Source organism: Tupaia chinensis, unplaced genomic scaffold (genome assembly GCF_000334495.1).
Source record: "Tupaia chinensis unplaced genomic scaffold, TupChi_1.0 Scaffold138910_1, whole genome shotgun sequence".
In the NCBI taxonomy this organism is placed as follows: Eukaryota; Metazoa; Chordata; class Mammalia; order Scandentia; family Tupaiidae; genus Tupaia; species Tupaia belangeri.
The window spans coordinates 507,748-531,635 of record NW_006198801.1 but is presented as its reverse complement, the minus strand read 5'-3'; the positions used below and the strand labels follow the sequence as shown (position 1 = coordinate 531,635).

The 23,888-nt window shown below is 39.2% G+C and overlaps 2 protein-coding genes across 4 annotated transcripts in view; one reads left to right on the top strand and one right to left on the bottom strand.

Annotated features, from left to right (window-relative positions):
- The window catches only part of LOC102470672 (zinc finger protein 208), a 223,993-nt gene that overhangs the window by 86,833 nt on the left and 113,272 nt on the right, over positions 1–23,888 (top strand).
- ZFP30 (ZFP30 zinc finger protein) overlaps positions 5,479–23,888 on the bottom strand; it is a 25,377-nt gene continuing 6,967 nt past the window's right edge. For 2 of the 3 annotated variants that reach the window (XM_006161712.3, XM_006161711.3), the window contains 4 exons: positions 23,474–23,559; positions 20,258–20,384; positions 17,788–17,886; positions 5,479–7,016 (listed from right to left, as the gene is read on the bottom strand). In XM_006161712.3, the coding sequence (XP_006161774.1) occupies positions 5,653–7,016; positions 17,788–17,886; positions 20,258–20,384; positions 23,474–23,482 (1,599 nt within the window). In that variant the 5' untranslated portion in view covers positions 23,483–23,559 and the 3' untranslated portion in view covers positions 5,479–5,652. The remainder of the gene's footprint in view (positions 7,017–17,787; positions 17,887–20,257; positions 20,385–23,473; positions 23,560–23,888) is intronic. The other variant, XM_006161713.3, reaches the window with a different exon arrangement.

Here is a 23,888-nt window from a genome sequence, read left to right as displayed (position 1 = left end):
ACGCACGTACACGGCCTGAGTTCTAAGCCACCGGGTCCAGGACACGAACCGCGGTCGACTATGTGGGAATCCAGCGACATTGCCATTACGCTAACTGCTGGTTCCCGCTATACAATATATTTTTGCATTCAATCTCATTTTTCTCTTAGTAATATCCCTGTTCTATCATATGGTTCCCAGCAAAGGGTGTTACATTGGGCTTCCGTCACAAGATCATTTCCCTATCAATGTTGTTATTCAGTAAAATGGGTTTATTGTTGAAATCTGAAATTTCTTGGGTGAAAAATACATCCAGAGGGCTCGAATGTCACCAGGTGATGTTTGTTCAGTATCTCAAGCCCAGAAAGGTGAGTTTATGCTTGAAGAAAATGGACATTGAACGTGTTTCACATTTCAGCTTTGATACAACAAACCACAACAATTAAAAATAAGGATATAAGAAAATTCTTGAATGGTATCTAGGTCTCTTAGAAGGGAGCAGTAGTTTTGTATATTCTTGAACTTCATTTGAATGCAATCAACATAACATGTTTTCTCTCCTTGTTTCCATCCACATTATGACTCAGAGATGCATTCTTGTTATTGAGTGTAACAATAATTCCTTTAGCCAGCTAGTAAATATATTAGGTTGTGTGGGCCAAATAGTCTCTAACTACTCAACTCTGGCACTGTGGCATGAAAGTAGCCGTAAACAATGCGTAAAATAATGTAACTGTATTCTGGGGACCCGCAGTTATCGTAATGGCTATGTTGCTGGACTCCCATGTAGTAGACCGTGTTTCGAGTCCCGGACCCGGTGGCTGAAACTCACGCCGGGTGCATGTGCGTGCAGGCCTAAGATCCCAAGAGGAGAAAGGAGGAGAAGGGATGGTGCCGTGGCCATCCCCCCAGGGGGTGATTTCTCGCTTTCTGTCTCTGTCTCTATCTTTCTGGCAAGTGCACATGCCCTATAGCAAAAACCTCTCCAAAAAAAAAAAGAATGTAACTGTATTCTAAAAAACTTCGTTATGGAAATTTGAATTTCATGCAATTTTTACATATTATGAAATACTATTATTTTTACTTTTTTTCAACCTTTTACAAACATAAAAACCATTTCTAGGCCCTTGTGCAATACAAAAACAGATGATGAGCCAGATTTGGTCTGTAGGATATAGCAATAATTTTCAAAAAAATAAAATTTTTCAACCTTTGCCATACTTTATTCATTCTATGTTGATAGATATTGGTATGGCTTCCAGTATTCTTATTTCTATTTTGAAAAAAGCTGCTCTGAACATTTTAATATCTTTTGGTAGACATAGTATTTATTTTCGTTTGGAATCCAAGAGTAGAGTAGCTAAGTCACAAAGCAAGTATATATTTAGCTATACAGATATGCCAAAACATTTTACAAAGTGGTCATACCAATTTGCATTTCTTCCAGCAATGTAAAGGGTTCCTCAGCTTCCAAGCCAGTCAGGATCATGGGTGCCCACAGCCCATGTGTTCAGGTCAAACTGGAATCTGAACCCAAGTATTTATCTGTTCCAATATCATGCAGTGGCATTTCATTTTCTTCTACTATTGAGTCATTCTAATGAGTTTTAAATTTTGGGGGGAGGCAGCAGGTGGTGTTGTGGTTAAGGTGTTGGACTCCACATGACTGACAGCTGTATGAATCCTGGACCCTGGGGATTAAAAATCATGCTGGTCTGGGACCAGCTAATCGTGTAATGGTTAAGTTGCTGTCTCCCATGTAGTCAACCATGGTTCAAGTCCCAGACCTGGTGACTTAAAACTCACACTAGGCGCCGTGTGCATATGTGCCTAAAATCCTGAGAGGAGAATAGAGAAGGGATTGTGGCGTGGCCATCCTCCCTATGGGATGATTTCTGTCTTTTTGATACTTTTTTCTAGGTCAGAACTTTTGTCTTTTACATTCGAGATTCTAATCTACTTTTAATAGTTTCTAGGGAGGTTTTAATTTCCTGTATCACGTTCTTCATCCCTAACAATTCCGTCTGATTCTTTTTGATGGTGTCTATTTCTTTCAAATGTTGAAAAAACTTGCTCATCTCCTGGAGCTCATTGTCTCTTTTGGTCACTACAAATATTCTGAATTGCTTATCCGACATTTCCACAACTTCCATTGTGTTGTCTGTGAGTGATGTGGAATTGATGTTCTCCCTTGAGTGAGAGACATTTTGTTGGTTACTCATATTTCTTGTGCCTCTGCAATGGTCCCTAGTTATCTGGCGATCTATATGTTCCTTCCTAAATTATTCAAGGTATCCCTTAAAAAATGTGCAGGAATAGAAAATTGGTAATTTCTCTTCTACTCTGCCTCCCTGTTGCTCCCCAACACTCTGCACTGTTGTCACTGGTCCTGGGTGACCCAAAGTCCTCCCTGTTTCTAAAGAAAAGGGGCACCTGAAGCTGAGCTGCTGAGCTTCACCTCAGGAACAAAGAAAAGCTTGTGGGACATGCAATGCTCACTGTGCCCTATCCAAAACATGGAGCTCCTGAGAGTTCAAAAGTGAGTAGAGGAGAGGTTAAGCCGCGGTCCTGGCCATTAAGCCCTGCAGCCACCACTGGCAGCCTGGCCTCTGGCCAGGCCATTTGCTTGAGCAGGTATCTGGATGGGGTGGGGAGGGACGCAAATTCTTCCTAAAGTCCCAGGACATAAACCTGAATTCCAAAGGCTAGTGGGGGAGGGGACGAGCCACTGCTCTGGCCCTTAGGCCCTGCAGCCACAGGCAGCCTAGCATCTAGCAAGGCCGTTCACTTGACCTGTAGGATGATTTCTCACTTTTTCTCTGTCTCTGTCTCTCTGGAGAGCTCACATGCCCTATAGCAAAAAAAAAAAGAAAAGAAAATCATGGTGGGCAAGTGTGCATGTGTGTCCCAAATCTCCTGGATGGAGAGGTGATTGTGGCGTGGCACCTTAATCACCATACCGCTTTCCCTGTCTCCCTGAAAAGTGCATGTGCCCTATGGCAAAAACCTTAAACATTTTTTTTGGTTATTGAGGTTTTCAAAATTCTACTTAAAATTATTATTATTATTTTAATGTGCTATAGGGCTCAACAGAGGCAGAGTGAGAGAGAGGGAAAATGAAAACAAGCACCTAGGTCTGAGCCTTGAACAGTGGTCAGCCATATGGGAATCCAGTACCTTATCCACCACACCACCTGCTAGCCCCTGGTTTCCATTTCTTAAAGCAACACACAAACACACATAAGCTTAGCAAATTCTCACCCACTTCCTCTGTTGGAGTGTGATAACTTGTTTTTTTTTTAAGATTTATTTTTTTACTGCAGAGCATACACACACACCAGAGAGGGAATGTGAGAAAGCAGCACCAGGTCCAGGACTCAAACTGCTGCCAGCCATGTGGGAGTCCAATGCCTTAACTATCATTGTCACCATTTTAAAAAATCCAGAAGTGTCACTCTTGTGATCCATATAGCTGAAATTGTGTCACTTTCTTTTTTCCTCTTTCTTATTTGCATTCCTTGGTCAGAAATGCTAAGGTCTCTACTGCATTAGTATATATATTTTTAATTTTTTTTTAAAGAATTACTTTATTTAACTTTATTTATTTTTAATTTGACCAGAGAGGGACAGAGAGAGAGAGGGAAAATGAGAAAGCAAGCCGGCAGGTCTAGGACTTGAACCGCAGTTGGCCATGTGGGTGGTTAAGTCCAGCACCCTTAACCACACCACCTGCTGGTCCCAACTGTATTAATATTTTTAAAAGAACTATTTTAGCTAAAATCTACATTTTTATTGTTTATATACTAGCGCTGATAATAGAAGTATGAGAGCCCAGTATAATTTAAACTTTCCCAGTAGCCACATTTAAAAACAAAATATGGTAAAATTAATTTTAATGTATTTTATTTCAATCGGTATATCCAAAATTTTAACATGTACTAAATATGGAAAATTGAGATAATATTCTTTTTTGATAAATTTTCAAAATTTTACATTTAACACCATTTTAATTTGGACTAACCCCATTTCAGGTGTTCAGCAGCTCAATTTCAAGTATTTGCTATGTTGCTAGTTACCACTGTAATAGACAGTGCAGGTCTAGTCCATTAATTTCCACATTTAGCTGTAATAATTGCTTTATTTCACTCTCTTCAAACATATGAAATGCACACTATGGGACAAGTACTGGGATATAGACAGAGGGGTGAACTACTGGGTTGTCGGAAAAATCATGACATGCTTTTCTATGCAAAAATGTGTCCTGACTTTTCTGACAACTCAATACATAAAATCTGGACTCCCAATCTTCAAATATTTAATAGTGTATTTGCTATCCAAATATGTAGAGCTTTGGCAAAATGCACAAGTTCTGACATGTAGGTATTAAAAAAAAATTACTCCAAATTGGTTTTAAATGCATAATTTTTATCTTTGAAAGAACACTATAAAAATTTCAAATACACAAAAGTACAAAAATAGCAAAACAAACAAAAACCATGTACCCAAAGACTCAGATTATTATAATTTTGCCAAATTTTAGTTATCCATCCTCACTTTTCTTTTCATGAGCATTTAAAGAACATTCCAGACATATCATTTCATGTGCACAAACCTCAGAATGTATGTCTAAAAAACAAATTTTTTAACATAACCACAATGCTATTATCACACCTAACAAAAACATTTTATATTATCTAATTCTGTATTGTCATTTTTCCAACTATTATAAAAATGTCTTTTTTATATTTGTTCAACTCACAATCTAAATAAAAACCAGTCATTGCATTTTCTTGATACATCTTAAGCCTTTTTCCATGTATCAGTGTTCCATTTCAGTATCTTTCAATATCTAAGAGTTGGCATTTTTCCAAGGCCATTTTGCTGGCTGAGAAATTGGGTCATCCCTCTTGTAGAAGTATCCATATTTTAGAATTAATTGCTTCTTGTTGTGTGATGTAATATTTTTTCTCTTATTCCCTAAATTTTCTCTAAACTTGGGAATTAGATCTTCAGGCTTAATTAAATTCAGGTTCAATGTTTGACAAGATGTGCCTATCTTACGGTTGGTTGCAAGGTAGGAGGCACATAATGTTTACTGTCCTGTTTTTTGTGAGGTTAAGACTGATCAATTGGTTCAGATGTTGTCAACCTGATCTATTTGCTACATTTGTGTCATTTTACTTTATGGTCTTAATCTCTACTGAGAATAATGCCTAACTGTTGTTCCTTTGCATGTTGCAAAATGGAAATTTTCTAATACTAAAATTCTTTCTTCATTCATTAGCTGGAATTCTCTAATAAAGACAAGCTTTAACTCATCAACCACTGGATGCCCTGAAATACAGTTCACACAGAAAATATAGGCAAAATGGCTTTTCTTTTTACTTCTTTCCTTTTTAAAAAAGAATTATTTTATTTAACTTTATATATTTTAATTTAATGTGTAAGAGAGAGAGGAAGTGATAAAGCAAGCTGCCAGATCCAGGACTTGACCCGCAATCAGCTATGTGGGAATCTAGCACCTTTAACCACATCACCTGTCGGCCCCTACTTCTTTCCTTTTATCTATTTTCAGAATGAGCAAAAGGTATTCCTACATTCAGAAACTTTTCCCGTAAAAATTATTTTCTAATGCTCCTTTATATAAAATTCACAATGGAAGCATTCTTATAATTATGTTACATTATGAATTCGCTGATGGTAAGTAAGGTGTGAATGTTGTCTAAATGCCTTCTTACATTCCTTACATTTGTATGGTCTCTCACCAGAATGAATTCTCTGATGTTGAATAAGTGATGAATGAAGTCTGAAGGCTTTTCCACATTCCTTACAGTCATAGGGTTTTTCACCAGTATGAATACTCTGATGTTGAGTGAGCTGTGAAAGCAGTCTGAAAGTCTTCTCACATTCCTTACATTTATAAGGTTTCTCACCAAAATGAATACTTTGATGCTGGGTAAGCTGTGAGAATAGTCTAAAGGCCTTCCCACACTCCTTACATTCATAAGGTTTCTCTCCAATATGAATACCTTGATGTGAAATAAGTTCTGAGTAACGACGAAAGAACTTCTGACACTGCTTACATTCATAAGGTTTCTCACCAGTATGAATTCTCTGATGGAGAGTCAGATGATAGCCGCGACTAAATGTCTTCCCACATTCCTTACAATCATAGGGCTTCTCACCAGTATGAATTCTCTGATGGAGAGTTAGTTGTTGCCTAACTCTAAAGGCCTTTCCGCAATCCTTACATTCGTAGGGTTTTTCACCAGTATGAAGTTTGTGATGTATTCGAAGGCCTGTGCTACAAAGAAAAGCCTGACCACATTCCTTACACTCATAGCACTTCTCAGCAATGTTAAGTCTCTGATGTCGAGTAAGGTGTGCATACTGTCTAAACGCCTTCCCGCATTCCTTACAGTCATAGGGTTTCTCACCAGTATGAATCCTCTGATGGAGATTAAGTTGTCCTCGAACTCTAAAGGCTTTCCCACATTCCTTACATTCATAGGGCTTCTCACCAACATGAACTCTCTGATGTACTCGAAGGTCTGAGCCACATGTAAAGATATTTCCACATTTTTTACATTCATAGAGTTTGTCAGAAGTATGAATTCTTTGATGTCGACTAAGGTGGGCACATTGTCTAAAGGTTTTTCCGCATTCTTTACATTCGTAGGGTTTCTCACCAGTATGAATTCTTTGATGAAAAGTAAGTTGTTGGCGTACTCTAAAAGCCTTCCCACATTCCCCACATTCATAGGGTTTTTCTCTGTTATGATTTTTCTGATACAGTGCAAGAGAAGTAAGTTTTCTATAAATGGGCATTTTTTCAGGAGTTGCTTTTTTCACTTGCCTAAACAATGCCTCAGGAAAACCTTGGTTCTCAAACTTTTTATATTCATAATCTTTTCTGAAAAAGGAGTCCTCAAGGTCATGATTTTTAATTCTTTCCATTATCTCCCACTGAGATAAATTCATTTCATAAATATCTTTTTCTTGAAATAACTTTTTAGTGTCATACTTGGATTCCAAATCTAAAAAACAAAACAAAACAAAACAAAACAAAAAAAACATATATTTTCCTATTTTAGAAATAAATAAATAAAAACTTTATTACAGGGAAAAAAAGCCTAGTAGAAGTAAATAGCCTAACATAATAATACAACTTGAAAAAAATCTAAAAGAAATAAAGAAAGTGATGATTATTTGGAAACAGACTAAAGTCTGAAAAATCTTTATTTAAATTTTTGGTTTTTGGAGAGGTTTTCTGCTACAGGGCATGTGTGCTTACCAGAAAGACAGAGAGACAGAAGGTGAAAAATCGCCCCCCAGGGGAGATGGCCACACCACAATCCCTTCTCTTCCATTCTCCTCTCGAGATCTTGGGCACACATGCACACGTGCCCAGCGTGACTTTAAGCCACCAGATCTGAGACTCAAAACACGCAACCACTTGGGAGTCCAGCGACATAGCCATTACTCCAACTGCTGGTCCCCCTACTTAATTTTTTTTGAGAAATTTTTTGCTATACAGTGTGTATACTTCTGAAGAGACAGATAAACAGAAAGAGAGAAATCACCCCCCATGGGGGATGGCCACACCCAATCCCTTTTCCTCCATTATGTGCTTGGGATTTTGGGCACACATGTGCACGTACCTGGTGTGAATTTTTTTTAAGCCACCAATTCCAGGACTTGAACTGTAGTTGACTATGTGGGAGTCCAGTGACATAATCATTAAGTTATCAGTTGGTTCCCCTACTTAAATTTTTTTTAAGAATTATTTTTTATTTAATTTTTATTTATTCATTTATTTCAATTTGACCATACACACACACACATACAGAGAGAGAGAGAGAGAGAGAGAGAGAGCAAGAGAGAGAGAGAGAGCAAGCGAGCAAGAGAGAGAGAGCAAAGCAATCCACCAGGTCTGGGACTCAAACTGTGGGCAGCCATGTGACAGTGTCCAGTGGCTTAACTACCTTGCCACCTGATGGTCCCTCCCTACTTACATTTTTAAATGATTTATCTTTTTCATTAGGAGGTAACAACCCTTTATCCTGAGTAACATGGTCAGCTCAAGCCACTATCCCCTTTGCTACCTGTGTCCTTACTATGTTTCTCTCCTTCAACTTCTAGAGTATCTCACGATATTTCCGACAGTGTCCAGTGGCTTAACTACCTTGCCACCTGATGGTCCCTCCCTACTTACATTTTTAAATGATTTATCTTTTTCATTAGGAGGTAACAACCCTTTATCCTGAGTAACATGGTCAGCTCAAGCCACTATCCCCTTTGCTACCTGTGTCCTTACTATGTTTCTCTCCTTCAACTTCTAGAGTATCTCACGATATTTCCATTTCTTTTTAAGAGAGATTTTTGTTATAGGGTGTGTGTGCTCACTGGAGATACACAGAGAGAGAGAGAGAGACAGAAAGTGAGAAATGATCCCCAAGGGGCAATGGCCATGCTGCAATCCTTTTTCTTCCATTCTTCTCTTGGGATTTTGGGCACACACGTATGTGTGCCCAGCATGAGTTTTAATCTGCTGGGTCCACGACTTGAACTGTGGTCAGCCATGTGGGAGTCCAGCAACGTAACCATTACATCATCTGCTGGTACCAAACTTCCTATTTCCTACAGCTTTTCACTGACTATTAAATTTCCCAGGAATCCTGACTTGGGTTCACAAAGTTGGGTTTCTAGGCATGGTGGCACCCACCCTATGACAAAATTGGGTTCCTTTCATCTGTCAGGTAACATGTTAAAAGTCAGTAAAATTGGGACCAGCAGGTGACATGGTGGTTAAGATGCTGGACACTCCCACATGGCTGACCATGGTTCGCATCCTGGACCTCATAGCTTGCTTTTTTACTTTCTCTCTCTCTCTGGTCAAATTAAAATAAATAAATGAATAAATAAAACTAAATAACTATTTTAAAAAATCAGTAAGGGACTAGCAGTTGGAATAATAGCTGTCACTGGACTCCCATGTAGTTGACTGCAGTTTGAGTCCTGGACCTGGTAGGTTAAATTCACACCGTGCATGCATGCGTTCCCAAGATCTTGAGAGGAGACTGGAGGAGAAGGGATTGTGGCATGACCATCCCCCCGGTGGGTGATTTCTCGCTTTCTGTTTGTCTGTCTGACTCTCTCTTTCTGGTGAGCGCATGAACCCTATAGCAAAAATCTCCCCCCCCCAAAAAAAAAATCAGCAAAGTTATCTCCACTGACTTTGTCTAATTTACATCCTTGCTTTTTTTATTTTTTTAAAGATTTATTTATTTGACCCCTCTTACCAGCCCAACACTCAGTGAAATGCCAGAATCGAATGTGCATCAGAGGTGAACTTTCCCTGCTCCTTTAACTGGAAAAAGCCTCTGCCCCAAACCCCTCCTTCTGGCCCAACACCCAGCAAAAAGCCAGGTAGGAAGTAACATATAATCCATCAGATGACCAGAAACCACCACTGCAGAGGCACAAGAAATATGGAAAATCAAGAAAATATATCTCCCCCAAGGGAGATGAAGGGGAAAGAACACCCCTTTATCATCCACAGATGGAACTCCTGGAAATGTCAGATAAAGATTTTAGGCTATTCATAGTGACAAAGCTAACAGAGATGCAAGAGGAGAGAGACAACGAACTCCAGAAGATGCAGGAGGAAAGAGACAGAGTTCCAGGAGGTAAGGATGTTCCTCCACAATCTGAAAGAAGAAATACACACCATAAAAAAGAATCAGACAGAATTGTTAGAGATGAAGGCTGTGATACAGGAAATAAAAACCTCCCTTGAAAGTATTGAAAGCAGATTAGATCATGCAGAGAAGATAGAATCTCAGATGTAGAAAATAGAACCTCTGACCTAGAAAAATTCACCAAAAAGACTGAGAAAATAACCTTCCAAAAATGAGAATAGTATACGAGTAATACTAGATACCATTAGACACAAAAATATCTGGATAGTCAGTATTCCAGAAGGTGAAGAAACTAATCAGGACATTGAAAATCTATTCCATGAAGTCCTGCAAGAAAACTTTCCAAACCTAGAGAGGCCTTCAAATAACCAGACTCAAGATATACAAAGGACCAGACATAGAATCAACCCAAGAAGATCTTCTCCAAGGCACATCATAGCCAGATTGAACAAAACCACAGACAGAGATAAGATACTAAAATTGGCAAGAGAAAAACATCAAGTTGCTTTCAAAGGATGTCCCATCAGGCTAACATCAGACCTCTTGTTGGAAACAATGCAAGCAAGGAAAGAATGGGAAAATGTATTCAAAGCGTTAAGTAAAAAACAATTTCAGGCAGGTAGCATGGTGGTTAAGGACACTGGACTCCCACATGGCCAACCACAGTCTCAGACCTGGCGGCTTTCTTTCTTTCTCTCTCTGTCCCTCTCTGGTCAAAATAAAAAATAAAGTTAAATAAAATAATTCTTAAAAAATTATTTTATAAAATTTAGCCAAAAATGCTGTATCTGGGAAGATTATACTGTATGTGGAAAGAAAAGACAAAAACATTCTCATATAAATAAAACGGAATTTACCAGGGAACCAGCAGTTAGCGTAATGGCTATGTCGCTGGACTCCCATGTAGTCGACCGTGGTTTGCGTCCCGGACCCGGTGGCTTAAAACTCACGCCGGGTGTGTGTGCGTGCGTGCGTGCGTGCCCAAGATCCCGAGAGGAGAATGGAGGAGAAGGGATTGTGGTGTGACCATCCCCCCTGAGGGGTGATTTCTCGCTTTCTGTCTCTATGTCTCTCTCTGTCGGTCTGGCGAGCGCACGCGCCCTATAGCAAAAAATCTCTCCAAAAAAAAAAATAAATATATAAAGGAATTTACCAATACCAGACCAGCTCTTTGGGAAGTTCTGAAGGGAGTACTATACCAGGAAAACTAAAGACAGACAAATAAGAGAACTAAAACTGACCAAGAGAAAGGCCAACTTAATAATAGTAAAAGTTCTGAAATATCAATAATAATGTTGAATGTTAATGGAAAGGTCAGACCACAGTAACATTGAAAATTCAACAAAAGAGATTATGTGAGACTGAACTGGGAAAATAGAATTCTATGACTTTTTTTTTCTAAAACATTACTGATTTTCTGCTATGCTTTGTCTTCTAGATTTAAGGATTTTGGTTTTCTTTTTTTTTATTTTTTTCTTTTCTTTTTTGGAGAGGTTTTTTTTGTTTGTTTGTTTGTTTTTTTGTTTTTGTTTTTGTTTTTTTTTGCTATAGGGCGCGTGTGCTCGCCAGAAAGACAGAGACAGAGAGATAAAGTGAAAAATTACCCCCCAGAGGAGATGGCCATACTGCAATCCCTTCTCCTCCATTCTCCTCTCGGGATCTTGGGCACGCACTCACACGCGCCCAGTGTGAGTTTTAAGTCATCGGGTCCATGACGTGAACCGCGGTCGACTACATGGGAGTCCAGCGACATAGCCATTACGCTAACTGCTGGTCCCAGGATTTTGGTTTTCTTTTGCATTGTTGGGTTCAGCAATTTGTTAAAGAATTTTTTAACTGAAACAAATTTTTCTCCCTTCCAGACCCCTTTGAAATAGAAAATATTTATGAGCATTCTTAATTTGTGGCAAAATGGTTATTTGCATAAGTTCAGCAATATAACAGTACCTGTTGCCGTTCAATAATACAATAGTACCCATTGCCTTGCATCAGAAAATTGAATTCTTATGGGACTTTGTGCAAATAATAGACCAAAGTGAGATAAACCTATTTTTTTCTTTGTTTGCAAATAAGTTAGTTTATACTTCTCTATAGTAAAGGGGGAGATAGAGAGAAAAAAAAATGTTTCAGAAGAAAATTACAGTGCATTTGTCACTTGATTCTAGCTTTGTCCATACTTTAAGATCTTTTGTTAATCGATAAAATATTAAAAAAAAAAAATAGTTTAGTGAAAGGGAGGGAGGAGAGAGGAGAAGGAAAAAAAATGGGTAAAAATATGCTTAATTGACATAAAATGAGAAGCTATTTGCTGATGATAATGTATATAGTAATATCCTTGTCTTGAGTGGCATGCATGGTTTTTGTGTTGTTTTTGTGTTGGAAAAAAGAAGTATATACTGTAAAGATATGTGATAAAATATAAATTAAAATTTAAAAAGAATTATTAATTTAATATTATTATATTTTAATTTGATTAGAGAGAGATGGGAAGCCGTAAGAAATCAAGCCACTGGGTCCAGACCCAAATTGCAGTCAACCATGTGGGAGTCCAGTGCCTTAATCACCATGCCACCTGCCAGCCCCCAATATATTCTTTATTTTCTGTCCCAGTAACTTAATTCTTTATTTCTTAGCACTTTTTCCCATTTTTTTGTTCTCATTAATTTCCCTACTTATTATTCTCTTTATTTTCTTACTTTGAACCTCTCCCAAAGGGAAAAATGATCTTTTATTCACCAATAAATAAAACACCTAAAGTACAGAGCCAGCAGGTGGTGTGGTGGTTGAGGAACTGGACTCCCACAAGTTTGATCGTGGTTCAAGTCCCAGACACAATAGCTTGAAAATTACTCCATGTATCTGCATGCACATGTACCCAAAATCCTGAGAAGAGAAGGAATTTGGGTATGGCCATCTCCTGGGGGGTCATTTCTCACTTTCTCTCTGTGTCTCTCTCTGTCCATCTCTGGCAAGTGCATATACCCTATGACAAAAACTTTAAAAAAAAAAAAAGAAAAGAAAAAAAAAAAAACACCTATAGTAAATATTGGGTTGTCGAGAAAGTCATGACTAATTTTTTTAAGAGAGGTTTTTGCTATAGGGTGCATGCTTTCCTGAAAGACAGACTGAAAGGGAGAAATCACCCCCCAGGGTGGATGGCCACGCTGCAATCCCTTCTCTTCCATTCTCCTCTCGGGATCTTGGGCACACAGGCACATGTGCCTGGCATGAGTTTAAGCCACTGGGTCCAGGACTCGAACCGCAGTCAACTACATGGGGTCCGGCAACATAGCCATTACACCAACTGCTGGTCCCAATCATGACTAATTTTTACATAGAAAAATATATCATCACTTTCCCGACAATTTAGTGGTAACTAAATTATTAGATTTCTTTATGTAATTAACAATTATTGACTATACTGTCCTGCCTTTGATCTTATACCTTCCTGCATCATTTAAAATTTCGTTTTCTTTTCAGAGGTTTTTGCCTTAGGGTGTACACGCTTGCTGGAGAGAGAGACACAGACACAGTGAGAAAGAAAGTGAGAAATCACCCCCCTCCCCCAAGGAATGGCCATGTTGCAATCCTTCTCCTCTTGGGATCTTGGACATGCAGGCACAGGCGGCCAGCGTGATTTTCAAGTCACTAGGTCTGGGATTTGAACTGTGCTCAGCCACGTGAGAGGTACAATGACGTAACCACTAAGCCATCTGCTGGTCCCTTAAGTATTCTTTTTAATCACTTCCAATAAAGATAGGAAACCACCAAATACATAAATGGAAAATGGTTATTTCTCTACACTTGAACATCCTTCCAATTGCCTCTTTGCTTCCATTTGCAGGTATCTCCACTACAGCTGAACTCCTGTTTGAATTCCTACAAATGAGTTGGCCTTGTTTATTCCTAAATTTGTCTAGGCCAGTTTTTATTCCTGTAAGCAACTAAAATCAGTAACATTTAAAGACAACCATTTCTGGGGTAGTTCCATGGATTGGTAGTTAAGGCAGCTGGATTCCACACAGCCGACAGATGGTTCAGGCCCAGATCTAGCAGCTTGAGAAACACACTAGGTGCATGTGTGTGTGCCCAAAACGTCCAAAAGAGGAAGAGATGGAGAAGGGATTGTGGAGTGACTATTTCCCACAGGAGGGTACTTTCTCCTCTCCTTTTCTCTCTGTCTCTCTAGCTGAGTGCACATGCCATCTAACAAACAAAGACAACTATTTCCACAAAAACTATAAAAAATGGATGTTTTAGAAATAGTGAGTAAACTGCAGATTGCATGTTGTCAAAGTATGCATGGGTGCTGCATGGCATGTGCGCTCACTGGAGACAGAAATAGAGGGAAAGTAAGAAAGCACTCCCCAGGGAGATGGCCATGCCACAATTCCTTCTCCAGTCTTCCCTCAGGATTTTAGTCACACACACACATACTTGGCATGTTTTAAAGCCACAGCGCTGGGACCAGCAGTTAGCATAATGGCTATGTCGCTGGACTCCCACGTAGTCGACCGTGGTTCGAGTCCTGGACCCAGTGGCTTAAACTTACGCCAGGCGCGTGTGTGTGCGTGCCCAAGATCCCGAGAGGAGAATGGAGGAGAAGGGATTGTGGCGTGACCATCCCCCCTGGGGGGTGATTTCTTGCTTTCTATCTCTCTATCTCTCTCTGTCTGGTGAGCACACATGCCCTATAGCAAAAACTTCTCAAAAAAAAAAAAAAGCAACGGGGTTCAGGATTCCAGCCCCATAGCTGGTCATGTAAGATCCAGCTGCCTTAACCACCATGCCACTGGACAGTCCTGTTACAGAGCATTTCTTTCTTCTTTTTTTTTTTTTAAAGAGAAATTTTTGCTACAAGGTGCATGTGCTTGCCAGAGAGACAGAGGCAGAGAGACAGAAAGTGACAAATCATTCCCGGAAGGGTGGTCATCCCACAATCCCTTCTCCTCTATTCTTTTCTTAGGATTTTGGGCATGCACGCACATGTGCCTGGTGTGAATTTTAAGCCACCAGGCCTGGGACCTGAACCATGGTCGAGTATGTGGGAATCCAGCAATGTAACCATTAAGCCATTTGCTGGTCCTCAGAGCATATCTAACATATATAAAAGTAGAAAGAATAACAAAATAAATCTTCATGTATCCAGCACCAACGATTAACCCATGTCTAATCCTACCCCAATCTACTTTTCTTCTATTATTTGAAGTAAATTCCAGATCTTGTATCATTTCATTTGTACTTATTTTAGTATTTGCTGCCCTTTTTTATTTAATTAAAATACCATTATCTAAACTGAAAAAATGAAAAGTTCTTTGATATCATCAAAAATCAGTGTCCACTTTTCCAACTGTCTATTTTAATAAATAAAATTTTAAAAGATTTAAAAATAGTGGGGCCAGCAGGTGACATAATGGTTAAGGCGCTGGACTCGCCACATTTGGCTGACTGTAGTTTGAGTCTTGGTCCTGCAGCTTGAAACTCATGCCACACATGTGTGCATGCCTTTATGCCCAAAATCCCAAGAGAAGAATGGAGAAGAGATTGTGGTGTGGCTAATGCCCTGGTGGATGATTTCTTACTTTCTGTTTCTCTGTCTCTCTGGTGAGCACATGCATCCTATAGCAAAAATCTCTCTCAAAAAAATTTTTTTTAAATAGTAATTTATGAAAGCTAGTAGAATACAACTGATTTTGATACTTTTTAAAAATATTTTTAAAGAATTATGTAATTTCACTTATTATTATCATTTTTTAATTTGAAGAGAGAGAAAGTGGGACCAGCAGTTAGCGTAATGGCTATGTCGCTGGACTCCCACGTAGTCGGCCGCAGTTCAAGTCCTGGACCCAGTGGCTTAAACTCATGCTGGGTGCGTGTGCGCCCAAGATCCCGAGAGAAGAATGGAGGAGAAGGGATTGTGATGTGGCGATCCCCCCTGGGGGGCGATTTCTCACTTTCTATCTCTCTATCTCTGTCAGTCTGTCGGGCGAGCGTACGTGCCCTATAGCAAAAACCTCTCCAAAAAAAAAAAAGAGAGAGAGAGAGAGAAAGTGAGAAAGCAAACTGCTAGGTCCAGGACTTGAATTGTGGTCAGGCATGTGGGAGTCCAGCACCTCAACCACCTTGCCACCTGCTGGCCCCTTTCCATCTCTCTCTCTCTTCTTTTTCTGTTCAAGAATTATTTTATTTCAGGGATGGCAAGTGGCATGGTGGTTAAGAGCACTGGACACCCACATGGCTGACCATGGTTCAAGTCTCAGACCTGGTGGCGTGGCTTCTTGCTTTCCCTTTCTTTCTCTCTCTGGTCAAATTTAAAAATAATAACAAATGGAATTAAATACATAAATGATTCTTTTTAAAAAATTACTTTATTTAACTTTTATTTACTTAATTTGATGAGAGAGAGGAAAATTCAGAAAGCAAGCCACCAGCTCCAGGAGTTAAACCATGGTCAGTTATGTGGGAGCCCAGTGCCCTTAACCACCATGCTACCTCCCGGCCCCTATCCATTTATTTTTAATCTATAGGTTTTCTTACACACTTTTGATTTATTTTGTCATTTAGTTTTTCAGTAAACTGTTCTTGGACCTGTAGTTTCCCATACTCTAAACTGTACTGACTACATTCCCGAGGTATAGAACCGGTTCCTCTATAAATTGGCAGTTGGCTTTACAAGGACCAATTTTGTTGGCAAAGTTTCTTCATAGGTGATATTATATTTTTATTAGGAGAAGAATGTCTGACTGCCTTGATTTCTGTAACACTGTCAGTACTGATGTTTAATAACTAGATCCAATAGTTCATTATGGGTTTCAAAATGGTAATATTCTATCTTTCCTTCATTTATTTGTTGAGTACTTTTTATTGAGGGAACTATACCTCTACCTACTATCTACTGGCACAGTTCTTATATGAAAGGTAGAATAAGTGCTTCTTTTCCTTTAAATTTATGTTTTTCAAACAATTTAGTTCTTTAGTAGCTTCTAATTGATGAGCAATTTGCTGTATCATTAAGAATTTATAGGATTAAGCATATTTTATGTACTATAATAATTGCAATTATTATATATATTGACACTCAGATGGTCCCTTTTTTTTATTATTAATAGAGAGATTTTTGCTATAGGGCATGTGCACTTGCTGGAGAGACAGAGAAAGACAGAGAGGCCAAAAGAAATCACCCCTCAGGGGAGATGGCCATGCGGCAATCCCTTCTCCTCTACTCTCCTCTCAGGATTTTGGGCTCATGCACACACATACATGAGTTTCAAGTCACTGGGTCCAAGACTCAAAGTGTGGTCCATTACATGGGAGTTCAGCGATGCAACCATTCAGCCATCTGCTGGTCCCAGATGTTCCTATTTTTAACTAATTGGAGCTTCTTCAAATTGGTCCCTCTCTTCCTTAACCATTCTGCCTAAAATTACCCCATTCACTCATAATAATTCTCTGTATTATCTCATTCGCTTTTCTTCACAATATTTAATCACTTCAGGATATTTATTTACTAATTCATTTGTTGGTTTACGTGTTTACTATATGACTCCCTTATTGCAATGTCAACTCCATGAAACAAGGGCAATGAAGAAATACGTAAAAGTCAAAATATAGGGAACCAGCAGTTAGCGTAATGGCTATGTTGCTGGTCTCCCACGTAGTCGACCGCAGTTCGTGTCCTGGACCGGGTGTGCGTGTGTGCCCAAGATCTTGAGAGGAGAATGGAAGAGAAGGGATTGCAGCGTGACCATCCCCCCTGGGGGGTGATTTCTCAGTTTCTGTCTCTCTGTCTCTCTGTCTGGCGAGCGCACGCGCCCTATAGCGGAAAAAAAAAAAAACAAAAAACCTCTCAAATAAAATAAATAAAAGATAAGCTAGAAAGGAATTAGGTCTAAAATACAAGCAAAATAACTATCCCTAGGGAAGAGAGCTTTCCCCTATTGAAATAGGAGAGAAATATGAGAGAGAAGAAACGAGTGGCACGTGGAAGTATACATTTCTTTGGTGGCTCAAGCTGAAAGATCTAAGTATTCTTCCCAAGTTTCAGGTCTCTTCACAATCAACAATATGAAAGGGTTTCTTCCCCAACCAGCAGGTAGATGTCACTCACCTAGGCCATATCTTCTTTTCTCATCCTGTACAACCATCCAGGGTTCTTTCCCTTGTTCCAGTAGGGTAATCACATCTGGCTTAGAAATGGAACATCCTGCTTGAAGGAAAATAATGAAGAATTTACTTATTGTTTATTTTTAAAGTTTTATTTTATTCATGATATACAATGGATTTGTGTGCATGAGGTGGTGGAAGGGAACCCTTGATAGGACCTCGTCATGCCATGATCCCCTTCCCACAGTACTCTTGCTTGTGAAGATCTTGGGCACATGCTCAGAATGTTTTCAGGCTGCCCTGGAGATCCAAACCCATGTAGCTTCCAACACTGCTGTTCAGTTTGCTACTGACTATACCACCGGGTTAGGCCAAAACAAAGAATTTACTTAAGCAAGGCTTTAGTACAAAGAAGGTGTGAAAAACATTCAATCAGAGTTACTTAAGACTCATAATAAAAAGCAAGAAGAGAGATGTAGGGATATGGACTTATTTCGAACTCATGTATGCTCTTGTCTCTTCAGAGTAAATAATGGCTGAGAGCTCTGGTTTTAAATCCTACCCCTATTACCTGAGTCATTAAGGCGACTTTTCTTTTTCTTAATTGCCAAAGGGTGCATGTGTTCATCAGGGAGAAAGAAAGAGAGAGAGAGAGAGAACCCCCCAAAAGGGTATACTCACACCATAATCCTTTTTCCTTCACTTTTACATACTATCAGGATTTGGGGGCACACATGTGTGGAGAGCAGCCAATCTGAAAACACGTGATTAAACCATGTGGCCTGTAGACACATGTAGCTATGCGCTTCCCTAAGCTACTCTAGCCAGGCTATTGAGAAGCATCTACATACGAAAGCAGTATCTGCCTGTTGTCAATGGTTGTCTAACTGTTGTTTTTGATACCCAATACTCCGATACTGCTAGTATCAGGCTAAAGGAAGTCACATGCATTTATCAGATTGTCCTCTAAAAAGATCAGAGAAATTATATGGCGGCCAGTCATTTTCGTATCTTCAGATGATTTACATCCAAAAACAACTGGCTTTGCATTCTGATTTCTCCTCCCTTATTCTCTTTGTATTCCACTTCCTTCTTCCCCATTCCTTTTACATCCTATTTTCCCCTTCCCCCATTTTCTGCCCTTTAAAAGAATAAACCTGAGGCTGGTTCTGGTGGCAACTTCTCCATCAGAGAAGTTGTGCCCACTCGATCCTCACTTTTCTATACTTGTGTGTCTTTGTGTGTTTGTTATTGTGTCTATTTCTAATCCACAGCCTTCCCCACTCAGAGAAACGTGTTCAAGCCGAGCTGGTCCCGGCACACATGCACATGCCCCTGACATGTACTGGGTCGTTGGAAAGGTCATGACACATTTTTGCATAGGAAAACAGAAAAATACATCATGACTTCTCTGATGACCCAATATTTCACACACCACCCCCGAACTCCTGGGGCCAAGATTTGAACTGCTCTTGGTCCTGTGGGATCCAGTGCCTCTATACACAGGGCTTTAATTGCTGTGCTACAGGGCTGACGCTAGGGGCACATTAATTTCTTTGTACCCTGGTTTTTCTCAGTTCTGAAAGGGGATAATAGTGATGGATATGCATAGGATTATTATGAGATTTGATTTAGTACAAGTCAAGTGTTTAGATAAGGACCTAATACATGATAATAAGTATAAAATATGTTCACTAGGTACTTTTTAAAAATTTATTTCGCTAAGAAGGTAATTTCTTGGGACCAGCAGTTAGCGTAATGGCTATGTCACTGGACTCCCATGTAGTCGACTGCAGTTCAAGTCCAGGACCCGGTGGTTTAAACTCATGCAGGGCACATGTGCGTGTGTGCCCAAGATCCCAAGAGGAGAAGCGGCGTAGCCATCCCCCCTAGGGGGTGATTTCTTGTTTTCTGTCTCTCTGTCTCTTTCTGGCAAGCGCACATGCCTATAGCAAAAACCTCCCCCCCCCAAAAAAAAAGATAATTTCTTGCAAGAATATTCATTCAATGGTATATGAAAAATTCATGTATTTTAAATAATCACAAAGCAGTTAAAAGATAATATATGTCTGCTGTAGGAAACTGAGTATGAATATGTTCACTTGAGTTTTAACAAACTGCTGATTTCACCCAACATCATACACAATGTATTCGTTCTTTTAGTAAGTATGTATACCCCAATACCTTTGTCTTCCTATTCTCATTACAAGTGAGTCTGTGAATAGCATGGATCACCTGTAGCTGTATAAAACCACATTTCTTTTACAAATGGTTTTTACCATGAGTATCTAAGAATTTATATCCAGTTGTCACTAAAGAGATAATGTCAGAAAAGACAAGGGAAATGTAAAGGTCACTGAATTATGGGAGAAGATGAAGAAGTTTACTAAACCACAAAGCACAAAGTTTTCAGAAAGACAGCCCTGAAATTCAGTCCTGGGAATTTCTAAATGATTTGACAAAGATAAACTTACCCAGTGACACCAAGTTACTGTAGTTCTCTAATATCACATCTCTGTACAAATTTCTCTGATTTGGGTTCAGGCATTCCCATTCTTCCTGAGAAAAGTCTATAGTCACATCTCTGAACATTACCAAATCCTGAAATGACAAGCCCACATATTATTTGTACAATTAAAAAATACTTTGAATCTATAAGGATTTTCAATATCTGCTCACTTCATTTATCAAATAAATAGGTTAGAGCTAGAAGCCTGTGATGTGGACAGGTGGCAGTTAGGGGAAAAGTGTGACTGAAGCAAAATACCTGCATGCTCTTGAAGATTTCTTTTTTATGTTTTTCAGGCTTTTGCCATAAGTCCGTACACTTACTGGAGAGACAGAAAGAGAAAGTGAGAGGGAAAGTAAGAAATCACCCCTCAGGACAGATGGCCACACTGAAATCTCTTCTCCATTCTCCTGAGATTTTGGGCACACATGCACACATGCCTGGTGTGAGTTTCAAGCTGCCAGATTTGGGACTTAAACACTGTTGGCTATCTGGAAGTTCATCGCTTTAACCACTATGCTACCTGCTGGCCCCTTCTTGAAGATTTCTATTTACTCAGACCAAGATTTGGGCTTTACAAGCTATATATGGTATCTGTTGCATATTCTTCTGTTTGTTTGCTTGTTTTTTATAATTCTTTCAAAATGTAGTTATCTTGCAGGCTGTACAAAAACAGGTTATTTTGCTTGTGAGCCAAATTCATAGTATTTGTAGCTTACCCATCACTGCTCTAGCCCAAACTTCCTATGTACTAGTTCATTTATTTCCAGATATGTTTGAGTTTTACTGTGTCAGTTAATCAGAAATTATAATAAGAACATAAGAAAAAGATACACAAGAACACTCCTTGAAAAGGGCCTAAAAACTTCTCAATAAATGTGATTTACTCTCTTTTCCTTTAAAGATTAGAAAAAAGTAGGGCCAGCAGATGGCATAGCACTTACATCTCTGGACTCCCACATGGCCAACTGTGGTTTGAGTCACAGACCTGGTGGCTTGAAAATCATGCCAGGCGTGTGTGTGCGTGAGCGCCCAAGACTCCAGGAAGAGAATGGAGAAGGCACTGAAACATGGCCATCCCCCCAAAAGGGGTGATTTCTCACTTTCTCTCTCATTGTCTCTGTCTCTTTCTTTCCAGGGAGCGCATGAACCCTAAGGCAAAAACCTACTTAAAAAAAAAAAGATTAGAAGAAAAATAGATGAAATTTGTTTCCTCAAATGAACTCTAAAATTTCTATTTTTAAAAAGTCGAGTTTGGGGGCCTAGCAGTTGGCGTGGTGGGTTAAAGCGTTGTAATTCCCACATGGCTGACCATGGTTTGAGTCCTGAACCTGGCAGCTTGCACGCATGCTCGCTCGCTCTCTCTCTCTCTGGCAAAACTCATGTGGAAAATAAATAAATAAATAAATAAATAAATAAAATAATTTTTTTAAAAAAGTAGAGTTTGAGGTATAGCCATTGGCATAGTTGTTACATTGCTGGACTTCCACATGGCTGAATGCAGTTGACATCCCAGACTCGGTGGCTTGAAATTTATGCTGGGCACATATATGTGTATGTCCAACACCCTCAAAGGAGAATGGAGAAAAAGGGATTGCAGCATAGCCATCCTTGTGGGGGTGGGGATTTCTCACTTTTCCTCTCATTGTCTCTCTCTTTTTCTCTGGTAAGCACATATGCCTTAAGGCAAAAACCTCTTAAAAAAAAAAAAAAAGGTAAACAAAAAGCAGAGTTTGTGGAGCCAGAGGTTGCATAGTGGTTAAAGTGATGAACTCCCATATGGCTGATAATGATTTCTATACCAGATGTGGTGGCTTGAAACTCACGTTGGGCATGTGTGCATGCATGCTCAAAATCTACAGGGAAGGGACCAGTCGTTAGCGTAATGGCTATGTCGCTGAACTCCCATGTAGTCGACTGTGGTTCGCGTCCTGGACCCGGTGGCTTAAAACTCACACCAGGCGCGTGTGCGTGCATGCCCAAGATCCCGAGAGGAGAACAGAGGAGAAGGGATTGTGACGTGGCCATCCCCCCTGGGGGGTGATTTCTCGCTTTCTGTCTGTCTGTCTCTGTCTGTCTGGCGAGCACACGCACCCTATAGCAAAAACCTCTTAAAAAAAAAAATCTACAGGGGAGACTAGAGGAGAAATCACCCATCAGGGTGTAGTAAATTACCCCTTGGAGGTGATTTCTCCCTTTCCATCATTATTTTTCTCTGTCTCCCTCCAGTGAGCAAAAATGCCCTATGGCAAAAACCTAAAAACGAAAAGAAACAAAAAGTAGAGTTTGCATAAAATAAAATAAAATAATGTCTTCTAGGCTTAATGTTATCATTATATTGCATTATAATAAGCATTTTTCCTTATTATAACAAATCCTTTACTGAATATTTTTAATTTACTACACAATATTCCATATTATGGATATGTCAGACTTAGTGATTATTATAGAGATTTTTAAATATATTTAAAAACTATGTTCTACAAAATCTCTAAAGCTGCAACTCCACTATGCTAGTTTAGTAATATGTAGTTACTGAGCACTTCAACTACGGCTAGTCTAAATGCACATGTGCTGTAAGTGTGACATATAAAGTAGATAGTGAAAACCTTAGGGAAAAAAAGAATGTAAAACATCACACAATTTTCATTTGACTACACTTTGAAATGATAATATTTTGGCAATATTGGTTTAAATAAAACATTAAAATTAATTGCACTGTTTTTACTTTTAGAAATGTGACTAGTAAAATATTTAAGAAATTAGTGCCTTGCATACTGTATTACATTTTTAAATGAAACCATTAGAAATTAAAATTACATATGCAGCTTACATTATAATTCTCTTGGGCAGTACTATTGTAAGTTGTATTCTGGTTCTAAGAATGTCACATAAAATACCCCCCTTTAGGGACTTCATTTCTGTTTCAGCTCTGCTCTAGTCAAAGATGAGAACACAAGGGACACTGAATGACTTGGCCAACACACACATGGACATAGGTGGAGAAAAGAGGGTAACCTAGAAGGGCCTGGGTTGCTTGGCTTCATTTCTCATTGGAATGGAACAAGGTAGGAAACAGGTTTTGGCTGGATGTTAGAAAGTCTTAGAATGATGAAAAAGAATGTTCACAAAACTTGAAAAAATATGACAGAATTTCAAATAGAGAGAAATACCAACTTACTTTAGCCATCGTTATAGAACTGCAAAAAGTGGTCAGTCTTCTTCAAGATTCATTTACTGGAGAAGCAGAAACCACAGAGGCCAGAGCTGGAGGGAGAATGAAGCCATGAGCACAGAACTACCTCAGACCTTCCAAATACATACAACTACTGCCCTGAACACACAAATTATGAGAGGTAAGGAAATTCAGACAAATTCAAGAAGGACTTCAAAACTTTCTGAAAAATGAAATTACAGTACAAGTTTGTTTTGGTGCAAAAGAATTTTAAACTCATGCATAGTTTTTTCATAATACACCCTGTAAACTTCGTGAAGCCCCTCTTATGTGTCCTTCCCACAATCACTGGTAAATTAGCTGCACAGGGAATAAACACAAAGCAGAGACCCTCCTGCATCAAAACACTTGCCCAGACACT